We start from the raw sequence: 13,558 nt of genomic DNA on the forward strand, positions 1-13,558 counted from the left end.
GATGCACGTGCATTACAATTTAGAATTAGAACTGGATGTTATAGTTGACATGTTTGCACGCAGGCATCCAAGAAAAATGAAATTGGAATCAATTTTATAAATAATGTGTAACTTTTGTCTTATATAGTTGTAACTATTTTCATGATACCAATAAAAAAATTGAATTTTGATTTAAGATTTCAAAAGGTGACCACCCCCTAATAAATTTCTGGATCCGCCCCTGCTTAACGTTGGATTCAACCTACTGTCGGTATTCAGATGCACAATTCTCGCGCGAATAATTACGTCCCCTTGTTAGAACTCTTCATTCACATGAATCAGGAGCAGAAAAATCGAAATATTATTTATTTTTGTGACAACATGATGTGGAATTGGAACACAAAATAAATCTGAATATGTTCTAGACACACCTCTTAAAACTCAATCTATGTATATAATACAAACAAGTACACCAAAGCACAAAAAATACACACCAAAACGGCGGAGGTAGTTGCAGACAGAAAAATGAAAATAAACAAAAACATTGACAATTTTCTTAATTTGTCATACATGAACAAATAACTCATTAAGTATCAATAATAATGGTGAGCTGAAGAAAAGTGGAATGTTGGTGGCGTTGTGTCTTGCCTCTTTTATTATTGGTGTTGTGGTTACTGTTCTAATCCAGACATTTGTCATCAGAAGACGACTTCTTGCCATTCCTGTAGAACCAATTTCCCACAAACCACAGTTCTGTCAATATAAATTGCCAAAGGTGAGAAAAAGGAGATAGAAAACAAAAAAGTCTATAGGTTGTTTGAGACCTAAAATTTTTACAACATCTGTCATCATGGTCAACGTCTTTTCTGTTTAATATTTCACAAAACTATTGTTCAAAGAAAATTTACATTCAAACATGTTCATTACTTAAGTTTTACATTACAGTATATTTCAGAGCTCCAGATAAGCTGCGTATTTGCGTGATCACGCAATACAAATAATAAAAAACCCAATGCAATTGCCCATTGCAGGGTTCAATAACCCAATTAATTCAAAGGAAAACCCAATTATGTTCCAAAACCATAAGTTCTCAACCCTTTTATTGGCCACCATTTGCGTTATTTACCCTTATCTGTTTACAGTCGTCGCGTAAACTATTTTTATAATATTTATAATTGGAAATTTCCTTTCGTTCTAAAAATAGATCCCTGCATCAAGTAGCTGAAATGGGTCCCTGTTAGAGTTTTCCGTTGCTCAATAGCTACACGTGTTTTTGAAAACATTTCGATCTTCTCGGCGTTTATCCAATTAGCGTGTGTCATGAAGTCATATTTTTTTTCGCATTGCTCGGGATTTATCATAACATACATTGAATTAAAACAAAAGTGAATGTCCGGTAAAAATATTGAATAGAAGCATGTTTTCTGCTTCTTTTGAAAAGCTTAGGGAAAGTTATGATGATAACAAGACTCAGCCAGTGTTTTTAGGAAGCGTCCATCGAACACACGGGCGTGTGTGCGTACCTTAACGAGAACATTGCTAATAAAAGCAGGGTTTCCTCAAAAACGAAATCAGTTGGAAAGATGAAAGGCCAAATCAATTATGACATGATAAAGCATCAGAAACCAAAAGTTCTAATAAAAGACAAATAAACCCAGATTTATGAAAATTGGAATAAAACAAAAACATTCAAGTATAATTAGAGTTTATATACTATTTTTTTTTTCTTCATTTTACGGTTAATTAATGAATACACACACAGGCACTGATCTCAGAATTTATTATATAAAGGTATAGGACGAGTGCCTGTGAATACACAATATCCGTTTTTTTTACAGTTTATATGAGAAAATACAAAACTAGCAGAAGGTTTGAAACGGAACACAAATCAAACCTACAATTGCTTCTCAGTCAATAAACCAAATAAAACAGCTAGCAAATAACCCTAACCCGAACCCTAAACCAAATAAAACAGCTAAACAAAGAAAGAAACATATTTAAGATGGAAAAAAATCTGGGGTTGATATTGCCTAAATATTCAATATTGTGTTGATGAAAAAACCCAATACATTAAGGAGCTTGGTGGTGAAAAACCCAATTTGATATTAACATGAGGGGTGACTTGGAATTGATAATGCAATCAAAAAACTTTATCACCCAATTATATAAGAAAATGGTGGGTAAAAAACCCAATTTGTGAATTCTTATCTGGAGCTCTGATATTTATGAAAGTACTTATTTCAAGTCAAACTAAATATAGTTTGGAAATTTTCTTCATCCTTATGCTTCATCTTTAAGCTTTAGTATTTTTAGTCTTTAGAAGTGTCAACTTGCAATTGACACTATAATCTTTCTGTATTTTCGATCACTGTGGTAATTTTATGTCGCTATTGTATAAAACTCATTAGTACACTTGTTACCTCAATAAAATGCATGTAGCAAAGCAGGTATAGACCAAGTTTTGGTCTTCATGTTCATGTTCCAGGTAAACACACTATGTACATTTTGTAGTATGTATACTGTATACAAGAAAACATTCTTTAGGACTCAAAGAGTTGAACATTCATTAAATAAAAAAATAAAGAGTTGATTCTTTAATAAATAAGAAATACCATTGTAGCTGGAGAGCACAAATTTCATTACAAAATTGCTTGTCTCCACTGGGACTCGAACCCGGGACCTCTGTGTTACAAGGCAGCGCGCTAACCGACTGAGCTAAAGAAGTACTTCCTTAGCTCAACCGCTTACGGCTGACTAAGTATCTACTAAGTTTTTCTAAGGGAAGCAATCCCGTCACACCGCCCCCACCTCAAGAGTCATTATACTCTATAATGATGATATTTTCATCTTTTTTATATTTATATTTTAACCTGGCTAGGTAATTCTTCTAACAGTGGGTTATTATTGTTGGGCGCCAATGTAACCGTAGAGCACAAATTTCATTACAAAATTGCTTGTCTCCACCGGGACTCGAACCCGAGACCTCTGTGTTACAAGGCAGCGCACTAACCGACTGAGCTAAAGAAGTACTTCCTTAGCTCAACCGCTTACGGCTGACTAAGTATCTACTAAGTTTTTCTAAGGGAAGCAATCCTGTCACACCATGCATAAACATTACATGTAAAAGGTTTGTAACATGATGCATGTTCTGATAATGTTTTACAGGAATTGCTAGCAGTAATACATGATCAGGATCAGAAAGGACGCAAAGAATCATGTATAGCATTAAATTTGGTCATTCAGTTTTTATTCAAAGAGCTACGAGATACAAATCGTGTTCGAAGGTATGGTTTCACACATTCATGATTGAAGCTAGTTTTAATAGCCACACAGTTCACATGCTTTTAAAAGTCAACTTTTATAAAGGAGACATACATATTAGGCTAATTTTAACCTGTTAACATGGTTAATGATTTGAAAATAAAAAAAAATATAAATACTGTTACAAGTCACATTTTTTTAAGATTAGAAGAAAATAGATACATGTACATGTACATTTATGAGAAGACGTGGTATGAGTGCCAGTCACAATTTGTTAAAAAAAATGTCTAAGAATGGTTGTCAACATGGAGCCTTGAGTCACACTAAACAGCAAGTTATAAAGGGCCCCCAAAATGACTAGGAATGTAAAAGCATTCAAACAGGAAAACAGAGTCTAATCTATATAAAAAAAACTTGAAATACTTACATTGTATGTACCATGATGTACCACATCAACAAAGGGCAACCCTTGAACAACAGGTTCCTTAGCCTTGATGACACATGATTTGACAGTGACTTTATTCAATATATATGTTTTGATAGATATACTTGTATGCCAGATATGTATATTCATAGCCTGTATTTCTGTTTCAATTTTCAGATGGGTAACAAAGAAAATGAACATAGAATTCAACGATATGCTTCAGAGTACAACAGGAAAATTAATAGAAAAGATAACAGTAAGTCTGAAAATAGTGCACTGGTTTTTATACGCTCGTCAAAATTTTGACGGGACGTATTATGGTATACAAATGTCCGGTATCCGTCCGTCCGTCTGTCTGTCTGTCCATCTGTCTGTCCAGCATAAACATGTCGCACCGTAACTTGAGAACAACTTATCCAAATTTCATGAAACTTAATATAGTTGTTTCTTATAATGGTCAAATGATCTGTATTCTTTTTGAGTTACGGCACTTTGTAACTAAAACAGGGGTATGTTTTTTTTCACATGTCGCACAGTATCTCAAAAACCATTCTTGATTATTGCTTAAAACTTTACACACTTCTTAGTTATATTAATCTTAATATCTGTATACTTTTTGGTGATGATTCAAAATTTCATTTTTGAGTTATTGAGTATTTCGTAGAAAAGGGGGAGGGGTTTTTTTTCATGTCGCGCTGTATCTCAAAAACGATTTATGATTATTGCTTTAAAAAACTTTACACACTTCTTTGTTATATTAATCTTAAGATCTGTATACTTTTTGGTGATGATTCAAAATTTCATTTTTGAGTTATTTAGTATTTTGTAAAAAAGGGGGAGGTTTTTTTTTACATTTCGGGCCGTATCTCAAAAACGATTTATGATTATTGCTTAAAATTTTACACACTTTTTTTGTTATATTAATCTTAAGATCTGTATACTTTTTGGTGATGACTCAAAATTTTATTTTTGAGTTAATGAGTATTTTGTAAAAAAGGGGATGTTTTTTTTTACATGTCACGCAGTATCTCAAAAACAATTTATGATTATTACTTGAAACTTTACACACTTCTTTGTTATATTAATCTAAAGATCTAGATACTTTTTGGTTTGATTCAAAATTTTATTTTAGTGATATTTATTTTTTTGTAAAAAAAAAAAAACAGGGTGTCTCAAAAACAATAAATTGTTATTGCTTAAAATTTTCTCAGGAACTATTTATGATTATTGCATAAAACTTCCACATAAGACGTCGGGCATATCATGCGCTCATGGCGCAGCTGTTTATTGTCTTGCCTGAGATGAAAGTAAGGGAAAGGAACACATATGAATTGCTTCTCCTGTGACGACAACAACATCTACAATTGTTAAGTTTTCTGCTACAGTTAGATTGATATGATCTACTTACAATAAACAATGATATTTTCTATCAAGTAATTATCTATTCATCTCAGTATGTAAACCATTTTCATGCCCTTCCCACTAGTTCATGGTCAAGCGACATTGAATTATAAAATATCATCTAAATTCATTGCAAAAAATGACTTGCCTTCTATTTAGTTTAGAAAGATAACAGACAATTGAAGAATATATATTAGAAATGGTTCATTTACTACAATGATAAAATTTACTAATATTACTTCTGCAAAGCCAAATAAAAGTGTATATGTAAATACTATTACTGGGATTCACTGTTCTCCTAAATCGTAAATTGTGATATTGCATGTTTTGGATCATTGAACCAAATTCATATAATTTATTTACACAGTTTTTAGGACAAATCACACCTATGTTTTGTATTATGAATTTTATGTTTTTGTATTTTAGTTAAGAGATTTCAATTTAGGACCAACATTTCCAGTTATAAATTGTGTAGCTGTAGACACAGTAAAACTGTCAGAGGATGAATCGCTAGAGGTATGGTACTCAATTATTAAAATACAATATTTATAGATTATCGTTGATTATCTCAACAAGATAGATTTTCTCACTTGAGCCAGTAGTTGTGAAAGTGAGAAAAGCAATCAAGTTGAGATGGCCAATGATAATCTGTTTATTGCTATTTAACCTATGACAAAGTTATTAATTTCATATTCATCTTTTATTATACATGTACCATACTGGGTCTGATTCAGAACATCATGAACATCTCACATGATCAAAGTTTTCAAAAAGATCATTCATCATACATGTGCAAGTTATTTTTATCACAACCTTCCAGCAATTGATTTGACTTTTGGCTAAGTAATACCTGCCTAATTTTGATCTATGGTAAAATTGCACAGAAATGTTATAAAGCAGCGATGGGACTATCAACTAAATAGCTATCTCTGGTACATGTAAATGAGAAAGCAAAATAAAAATACAATAAAGCCAAAACCACATTTAGAGGTACTTTAGTTGATGTTTTTGCAATTTTGGATTTTTCCCCCTCTAACGTTTAAAATATCTGTAAATGCAGAAAATGGTTGCTTTAGTCATAGTTTAATTGAACATTAGAAAATGATCAGTAAACGACCTAATTTCACCCTACAATTCCTAGTAAACATAACTATTTTATTTTATCTGTTTTCAGATATACAGTTGAATCCTTTAGAAACAACTATTTGACTATATTGTTGTACAAATGTAAATATTAGTAAATTCATCATATTTTTAAATGAAATAAAAAACAATGCCCTGTCAATTATATTTATTTTCTCTTGATTTTTAATTATAATTATATATATTTATTCATTGCAGGAATTGGACATTATGGCAGATCTTGACTATACTGGGGGATTTCAACTTGCCATAGAAATAGATTTAGTTTTCAAAAAGTGGGCATATTTATCTGTGACTGTTACAAAATTGAAGGGCATTGGAAGGTTACAGTTTACACGTAATCCTTATACACACTGGTCTTTTACATTTTATGAAGTATGTTTATAGCAATTCATATTCAGTTATTACTGACTTTTTTTTGGGAGACAGCAGTTTCAAGTGGTTATACTTGCTTTTAATTCAATTTCACATTGAAAATTCTAACATTTTTTTCTTAAAACATGTTAAAGCAGTGTTAGAATATATAAATCTTATTTGACATCTTCAAAATTTAGTAAACATGTAAGATATAATAGTTTAATACAATTACACTTGTTGGCGTAGCTGTATCATGTGTATGTTAAATGATTTCAGCTGTATTCAATGATATCTGACATTTTCACTATTAAGTAAATCTATAAGGTATAATCAATGAAGTCAGTTTTTAATGAAATATTTTGGGAGCCACTGTGGAAAAATAATTTAACACAACATATGGCTAATGAAACATGAACACAAGGCGTTAATGATACCAAAGTTACCAATGTAATAAGGGAGATAATCTGCTATGATGAAAATGGCAGTTAATTGTTCAGAAATTAGGTTAAAAAACTAACATTTTTTTATAAGCTTAAGTTAACAATGGTGCTGTATGTACACAGATATACTATTTGAAATTACACTCATAAACTCATATTTGCATGTTCAAGTTTTACATTTAAAATCCAAACCTTGTAAATCTGCAATAGAGATAAAAAAAATTGATGGATTGTGCCTTTGTGTGTTCTATAAATTTCAAAATTTTGTTTTTACTCCAATTTTTATTAATAGAATTTGTTGACTTTTTGTTAAGGATCCAGTTGTAGAATTTGAGGTGGAATCTAAATTTGGAGGCCGTCCTGTACCACAAGTTACCTCTCTGATCATCAGTCAGGTTTGTTTTGCAAATTCAACTCTCTTCTAGTTAGGAAGAGTCCTTTCTACGTTAAGGCTAACTTTGTTTTAAATAAAGTCTGAAAATAAAATATATAAATTCAAATTGTTCAATAGAAAAATACAAAGAAAAAAGAGGGGAATTTTTCGGTTATTGTTTTGATTAAAATGTAAATAAGATCATCATATTTTATACCTATTAAATTGATAATATTATGACATTAACACAGATATTTATTTGATATTAATCTATTTTAGTTGAAAAAATTTTGAAATTGTAATAATAGAGATATGAAAAAGTATTAATAGTCCTGTTTAAAGATTTTAACAAAATGCTTTGCTTATATTGCTGTAATGTAATGGACAAGACCTTAACTTACAATTATTTGATATGTTTACAGATAAAGAGAATTCTTAGAAAAAGACACACACTGCCTCATTACAAGATGAGATATAAGCCATTTTTTATCCCTCCTGATGAATCCTATAACCCAAAAGACATTTCTTTAAAAGGAAATCTAATAGGTGAAGGTCAACTGGAGGTGAAGGTCATAAACTGTTCCAGTTTGTTAGTAGAGCAGGCTGAGAGATATCTATTTTGTACGCTGAGTGTTGGTAAGTAGCTTATGTAGCTGACTATGCCTTTTGGGCTTTGTTCATTGTTGAAGACAAAGCAAAAATGATTGCCAATGAGACAAATCTCCACCAGAGACTAAATGACACAGAAATTACCAACTTTAGGTCACCAATTGTCTCATTGACAATCATTCCACATCTTTTTTTTTTTTTTTTATTATCTCTACGGTAGCTGTAAATCCTCTCAACAACTACAGTTGATGCAGGGATCAATAAGGTTTATTTGAAAATTGTACACTGTATGGAACTTGTAAACTAGATAAATATATGCTCAACTTTTAAATGTGTAGACAGATGTATAGCTTTTCCGTAAAAAGAGAAGGGTTTATATTCAATAAAAAGTAAATTGAAAAGGTACTAAGTTCTTTCCATTATGTTAATGCATTTGTACATGTATATACTGTGGATGCATTTAGTTTTCATGGTTACCAATTTTCATGGTTTAAGGAAAATTTGCATATTCATAGATATTTAAATTTTGTGGTTTTGGCAAAGTCTGCATTCTTTGATTTAGAAATTAGGTAATTGGTTGTACATTTGAATTCGTGGTACTCCTATTTGCACTAAATCCACGAAAATTAGTATCCAATGAATATTCATGAATCAACAATAGATACAGTTTAAAAAAAAAAAATTAATAATGTCACATATTGCATTACATAAACTATAATCTGCAACATAAAAATGCTGTATACCTATTTCAGACAAATTAAGATGGCTTGAGTATGAAGAGCTAAGAAAGAAAGTATGGGTAGTGTATGAAGTGAAGATAATAAAAGGTCCAGCACAATCGATAGGACTAACTTTTAAAGATGATTTTATGTTGGAGAAGTATGAAGATGTGGTTGTCGTTGACAACGTTACTCCTAATTCTCCAGCATCAGCAACTGATATTAGGAAGGTAGTGTAGAATTGATTATTCAGAGAATTCATGTATTTGCAAATTACACACATCTTTTTAGAAGTCTTCCAAAGAAAAAGAAAGGTCAATTGTCTGTTTTAGCAACCATTAGCATCAACTTAACCTTTATCTTTTATTGTCATTTGTCAAAACCCATTTTGTAGATACTGTTCGTGTCAAAATGTAGTAAAATGTTTAATGTAAACATTATTTAAACAAATATTTTGCCATCATTGACCTACCCTCTTTTAGTTTATAACACTAAATATTAATTATAGATTATGTACTGTAAATTCAGAAATTACTGCGTGCATTTATTATTGCGATTATGCCATTTTAGAAGAAAATGTGATTTAAATGTTTGCGATATTCACAATGATTCAGAAAAATCCTGTTTGATTCATATAAAAAAAGTTACAAAATGCGAGTTTTAATTGTTACCATTTTATCCCTATCACATTTATCGTAATAATTTCTGAATTTCTGAATTTACAGTAATTTTTATGCCTTAAACAGAAAGGCAGTATATTGAAAAAATTATTTAAGATATCTGCTTGTTATTATACAAGGCTTTGTATGCCCCACTTAGGGTTATTTTACAAGGCTTTGTATGCCCCACTTAGGGTTATTATACAAGGCTTTGTATGCCCCACTTAGGGTTATTATACAAGGCTTTGTATGCCCCACTTAGGGTTATTATACAAGGCTTTGTATGCCCCACTTAGGGCTATTATACAAGGCTTTGTATGCCCCACTTGTGGCTATTATACAAGGCTTGTATGCCCCACTTAGGGCTATTATACAAGGCTTTGTATGCCCCACTTAGGGCTATTATACAAGGCTTTGTATGCCCCACTTAGGGCTATTATACAAGGCTTTGTATGCCCCACTTAGGGCTACTATACAAGGCTTTGTATGCCCCACTTAGGGCTATTATACAAGGCTTTGTATGCCCCACTTAGGGCTATTATACAAAGCTTTGTATGCCCCACTGAGGGCTATTATACAAGGCTTTGTATGCCCCACTGAGGGTTATTATACAAGGCTTTGTATGCCCCACTGAGGGTTATTATACAAGGCTTTGTATGCCCCACTGAGGGTTATTATACAAGGCTTTGTATGCCCCACTGAGGGTTATTATACAAGGCTGTGTATGCCCCACTGAGGGTTATTATACAAGGCTTTGTATGCCCCACTGAGGGTTATTATTACAAGGCTTTGTATGCCCCACTGAGGGTTATTATACAAGGCTTTGTATGCCCCACTGAGGGTTATTATACAAGGCTTTGTATGCTCCACTTAGGGTTATTATACAAGGCTTTGTATGCCCCACTTAGGGTTATTATACAAGGCTTTGTATGCCCCACTTAGGGTTCGTTAGATCTCAAACAGATACAAAATGAAAAAATAAAAACATTACACCACTAAGTAAATATTATTAAGGCATCTCATAAATCATGGTAAAGGGTCAGAAAACACCTGAAAGATTAATGAAGATCACCCTTTCATAAAACACTTTTTAACATGTATTTTGTTAGTGTAATAGATTTGTGTCAATAATATTCTATGACATTGAAAACTATTATTTCCTGCTGTTCCATTCCTCTACACCCTATATTATAGGCTGTAGTAAATTTTGATAATGTAATTTGTCTATTTTGTTTTCAGGGTGATGTACTAGTAAGTGTAGGCATGACAAGAATAACATCAGTAAAACAAGCTGGAAAAATTCTCAGAAATGTAAATGATAGGTAAGCATGATGTCCTTTCATCATATAGACCTTGTTCTTTATAAAGCACCATGAGCACTCAGAAATTGAATATGAAACTAAGAAAACCCCACATGATACATATATATGGAAATATTTCAAGATTAAAGGAAATTAAAAAAATATGATGACAAATAACACAACATTTTATCCTCCTTTATTCAAGTTAGTTTGTTATCAGAATGATTTGAATTAAACAACATTAAACTCTACCAATTCTGCTGCAACAGATGTAGATAAGACAATACTGTCTCTAGTGATGCTTGAATTGTTGCCAACTTATTTGAAAGTCCGAAATCTAATACATGTACAAAGTTTGAAGAGCAGATATAAAATCAAAAAGTACCAAACATATAGCCTGGACAATGGATCAAAACTATGCATGTTCCTTAATTTCAATTGATATCTTAAGTTATATAACCGTCAAATTTCAATAAAACAATTTTCCTGTTTTTATGCTAGTACCTTAGTACTGAACTACTTGTCTGTTGATACTCCCAGGGACTTGGAGTCGGTTTTACAAGAAAAACTTCGATTAAGATTTGTCGTAAGTATACTTAATTGTTCATGACTTACGATCAATCTTACTCGTAAGTTTTTTGGTGAAACTGACTCCAGAAGTGAGGTATCAACTCAGAAGTAGATCAGACATATACTGGTACAGTCGACTCCACTTAATTGCATACTGCTGAAAAGCATAATTCGGTTAATTGCATAGTTTTCTCCTGCACAAAACCATTTACTGCACCGGATGCACATTTCTGCAGTAAATAATAAGAAGATAAATTAAATGCCATGTACAGTGAAAGGAATCATCTCACACCCATTTGTCAATTTGTATTTTCATTTAATTCTAGTGTTATGCTTAGACTGGAGAGAGCTAAAACTGGGTCTTCTGAAGATTATATTAAGGTTGGTTCCTATAAATCAGTTAGTGTTACTAGAATATCCGGCTCCTTCACATTTTATAAATACCATAAAATTTAAATGTATGTGGAAAAACAAGTAGAATCATTTAAAAAATTATGATAGATAGTTAAAAACAATTGAAAATTTATTAAAAGACGTTCATTTATTACCGATAAAAACATGTAACAGTATCATGTTGTTACATCTGTTTTGAAAAGTACACTATTATTTAAAATTAGGTTACTGACCCTTTTTCATACCATACAACCTTGGCTTAATTTTTATCTGGGGGATTTAATCAATTCAATTTTATTTGAAATGTTAGCTAGAAATAGGGACCGCTATAATGATTTTTAAATTGGACAATTCTGACTTCAGCATATTTTTTTGTTAATAATTTAATTTTGTTTAGGTACAAGATTCTGAAAGTAGTAAAATAAAAGATCCTGCAGTCAAAGATGATTATATAAACATTGTCATTAAACCATGTGACTCAGATGATAAACAAAGAGAAACAGAAAATTCTTTATCATCCAATCAAATCACCAGAGACAGAAGATCTTTATCCACTCCAAGTAGTCCCCATAGAAAGGTTTTGTCATTGGTCACCACAGGGAAAGAGTACTTAAGAAGGAGGGTCAAAAGTCACACTGTATCAGAGGGTTCTGTCTCCATGACAACAACTAGCCAATCAGAGTTGAATATTCCTAAATCACCAACAGGTCACAGAATCTCAAAATCAATGGATTCCAAACAGTTGACCAGAAGCATAAATGGACAGGAAGAAGAAGAAGATGACCAGCCATCAGAACTTCCAATTGTCACTCAATCTGGAGACTTTATTAAAAATCGTACTAACAGTGATCCAGGCTTTGTTTTGGTAAGTTTTAACCCACAGATATTCTTCTCTTATACTTGTTTGCATAAGTTGCTCATTTTTGTTTGAAATCAAGTTTATTGATTTATAACAAAAATGGTTTACTTTTATAAATTGTTATTTGGATGGGAGTTGTCTCATTGGCACTCACACCGCATCTTCCTTTATCTATTGTTGAAAATTTATAACAGTTTAAAAATGAATTTGTACTTGCCATCATTGTGATTTTGTGTTTAATTCTAATAAAGACTCCTTTGACCCCCCCCCCTTTCATATATATCCATAAAAATTCTATATTCTTCACTGAACTGATGAAAGTTGAATGCACATAGAATTTAAAATTAATTCTATTTCATCTTGGTAGAATTGGAGCAATACAATTTTCTCAGAAAAGCAAATATACTGAGAATGAATAATCAGAAGGTTATGTCAAATCAAATACTGTAAATTTATATATTATTGTATGCATTGATCATTGCCTTTTTGAAGAATGGATGAAAATGTGAGATTATTTTATGCAATTTCTGGAAAAACTGCCAACAGATATATATGCATCTGATATCATAATGCAACTTGTTGTGCTTGTTGACGATTTAAAGTCTGACCTTTTCTGAAACCTATTGAAATTGTTTTCTGTTATTTCTTATCAAATATTAAGGACTACTTCTATTTTAAGCTTATTTGTAAGTTTAGTGTGAATCATGAAGATAACTTATTGTATAAGTCAGCTTTTTATACACAGCTCAATAGTGATGATTCAGCATCAGAAGATGAAGAGGAAGATCAGGATCCAACATCTAAGGAACAGGAAGTCAAATCATTACCACCAGATGGCGTCAGTATCAAATCAGAGGATGTTGAAAAGCTAGGTCTTGCTGACATGAAAAAGACTAAAGAAGTCAAGGCGCAACAGGTAAGTTTCAAATTTTTAGATGAATTGGACAACTGGTTGTTGGGTTGGTGCCCCCAAATTGATATTTTTTAAAGAAATTTTGCCGTTTTTGGTTATTATCTTGAGTACTATTATAGATAGAGATAAACTGTAAACAGCATTAATGCTCAGCAAA

The 13,558-nt window shown here is 31.8% G+C and overlaps 1 protein-coding gene across 1 annotated transcript in view; it reads left to right on the top strand.

Moving 5' to 3' along the window:
• Positions 1 to 250: 250 nt before the first annotated feature.
• The window catches only part of LOC143085605 (PDZ domain-containing protein 8-like), a 28,216-nt gene continuing 14,908 nt past the window's right edge, over positions 251 to 13,558 (top strand). Inside the window, exons 1-12 of the mRNA XM_076262064.1 lie at positions 251 to 754; positions 3,145 to 3,263; positions 3,842 to 3,920; positions 5,492 to 5,581; positions 6,407 to 6,583; positions 7,320 to 7,400; positions 7,801 to 8,014; positions 8,740 to 8,936; positions 10,605 to 10,687; positions 11,563 to 11,617; positions 12,027 to 12,494; positions 13,234 to 13,404. Of these exons, the coding sequence (XP_076118179.1) occupies positions 605 to 754; positions 3,145 to 3,263; positions 3,842 to 3,920; positions 5,492 to 5,581; positions 6,407 to 6,583; positions 7,320 to 7,400; positions 7,801 to 8,014; positions 8,740 to 8,936; positions 10,605 to 10,687; positions 11,563 to 11,617; positions 12,027 to 12,494; positions 13,234 to 13,404 (1,884 nt within the window). The 5' untranslated portion in view covers positions 251 to 604. The remainder of the gene's footprint in view (positions 755 to 3,144; positions 3,264 to 3,841; positions 3,921 to 5,491; positions 5,582 to 6,406; positions 6,584 to 7,319; positions 7,401 to 7,800; positions 8,015 to 8,739; positions 8,937 to 10,604; positions 10,688 to 11,562; positions 11,618 to 12,026; positions 12,495 to 13,233; positions 13,405 to 13,558) is intronic.

The sequence above is a fragment of the Mytilus galloprovincialis genome, chromosome 8 (genome assembly GCF_965363235.1).
Source record: "Mytilus galloprovincialis chromosome 8, xbMytGall1.hap1.1, whole genome shotgun sequence".
In the NCBI taxonomy this organism is placed as follows: domain Eukaryota; kingdom Metazoa; phylum Mollusca; class Bivalvia; order Mytilida; family Mytilidae; genus Mytilus; species Mytilus galloprovincialis.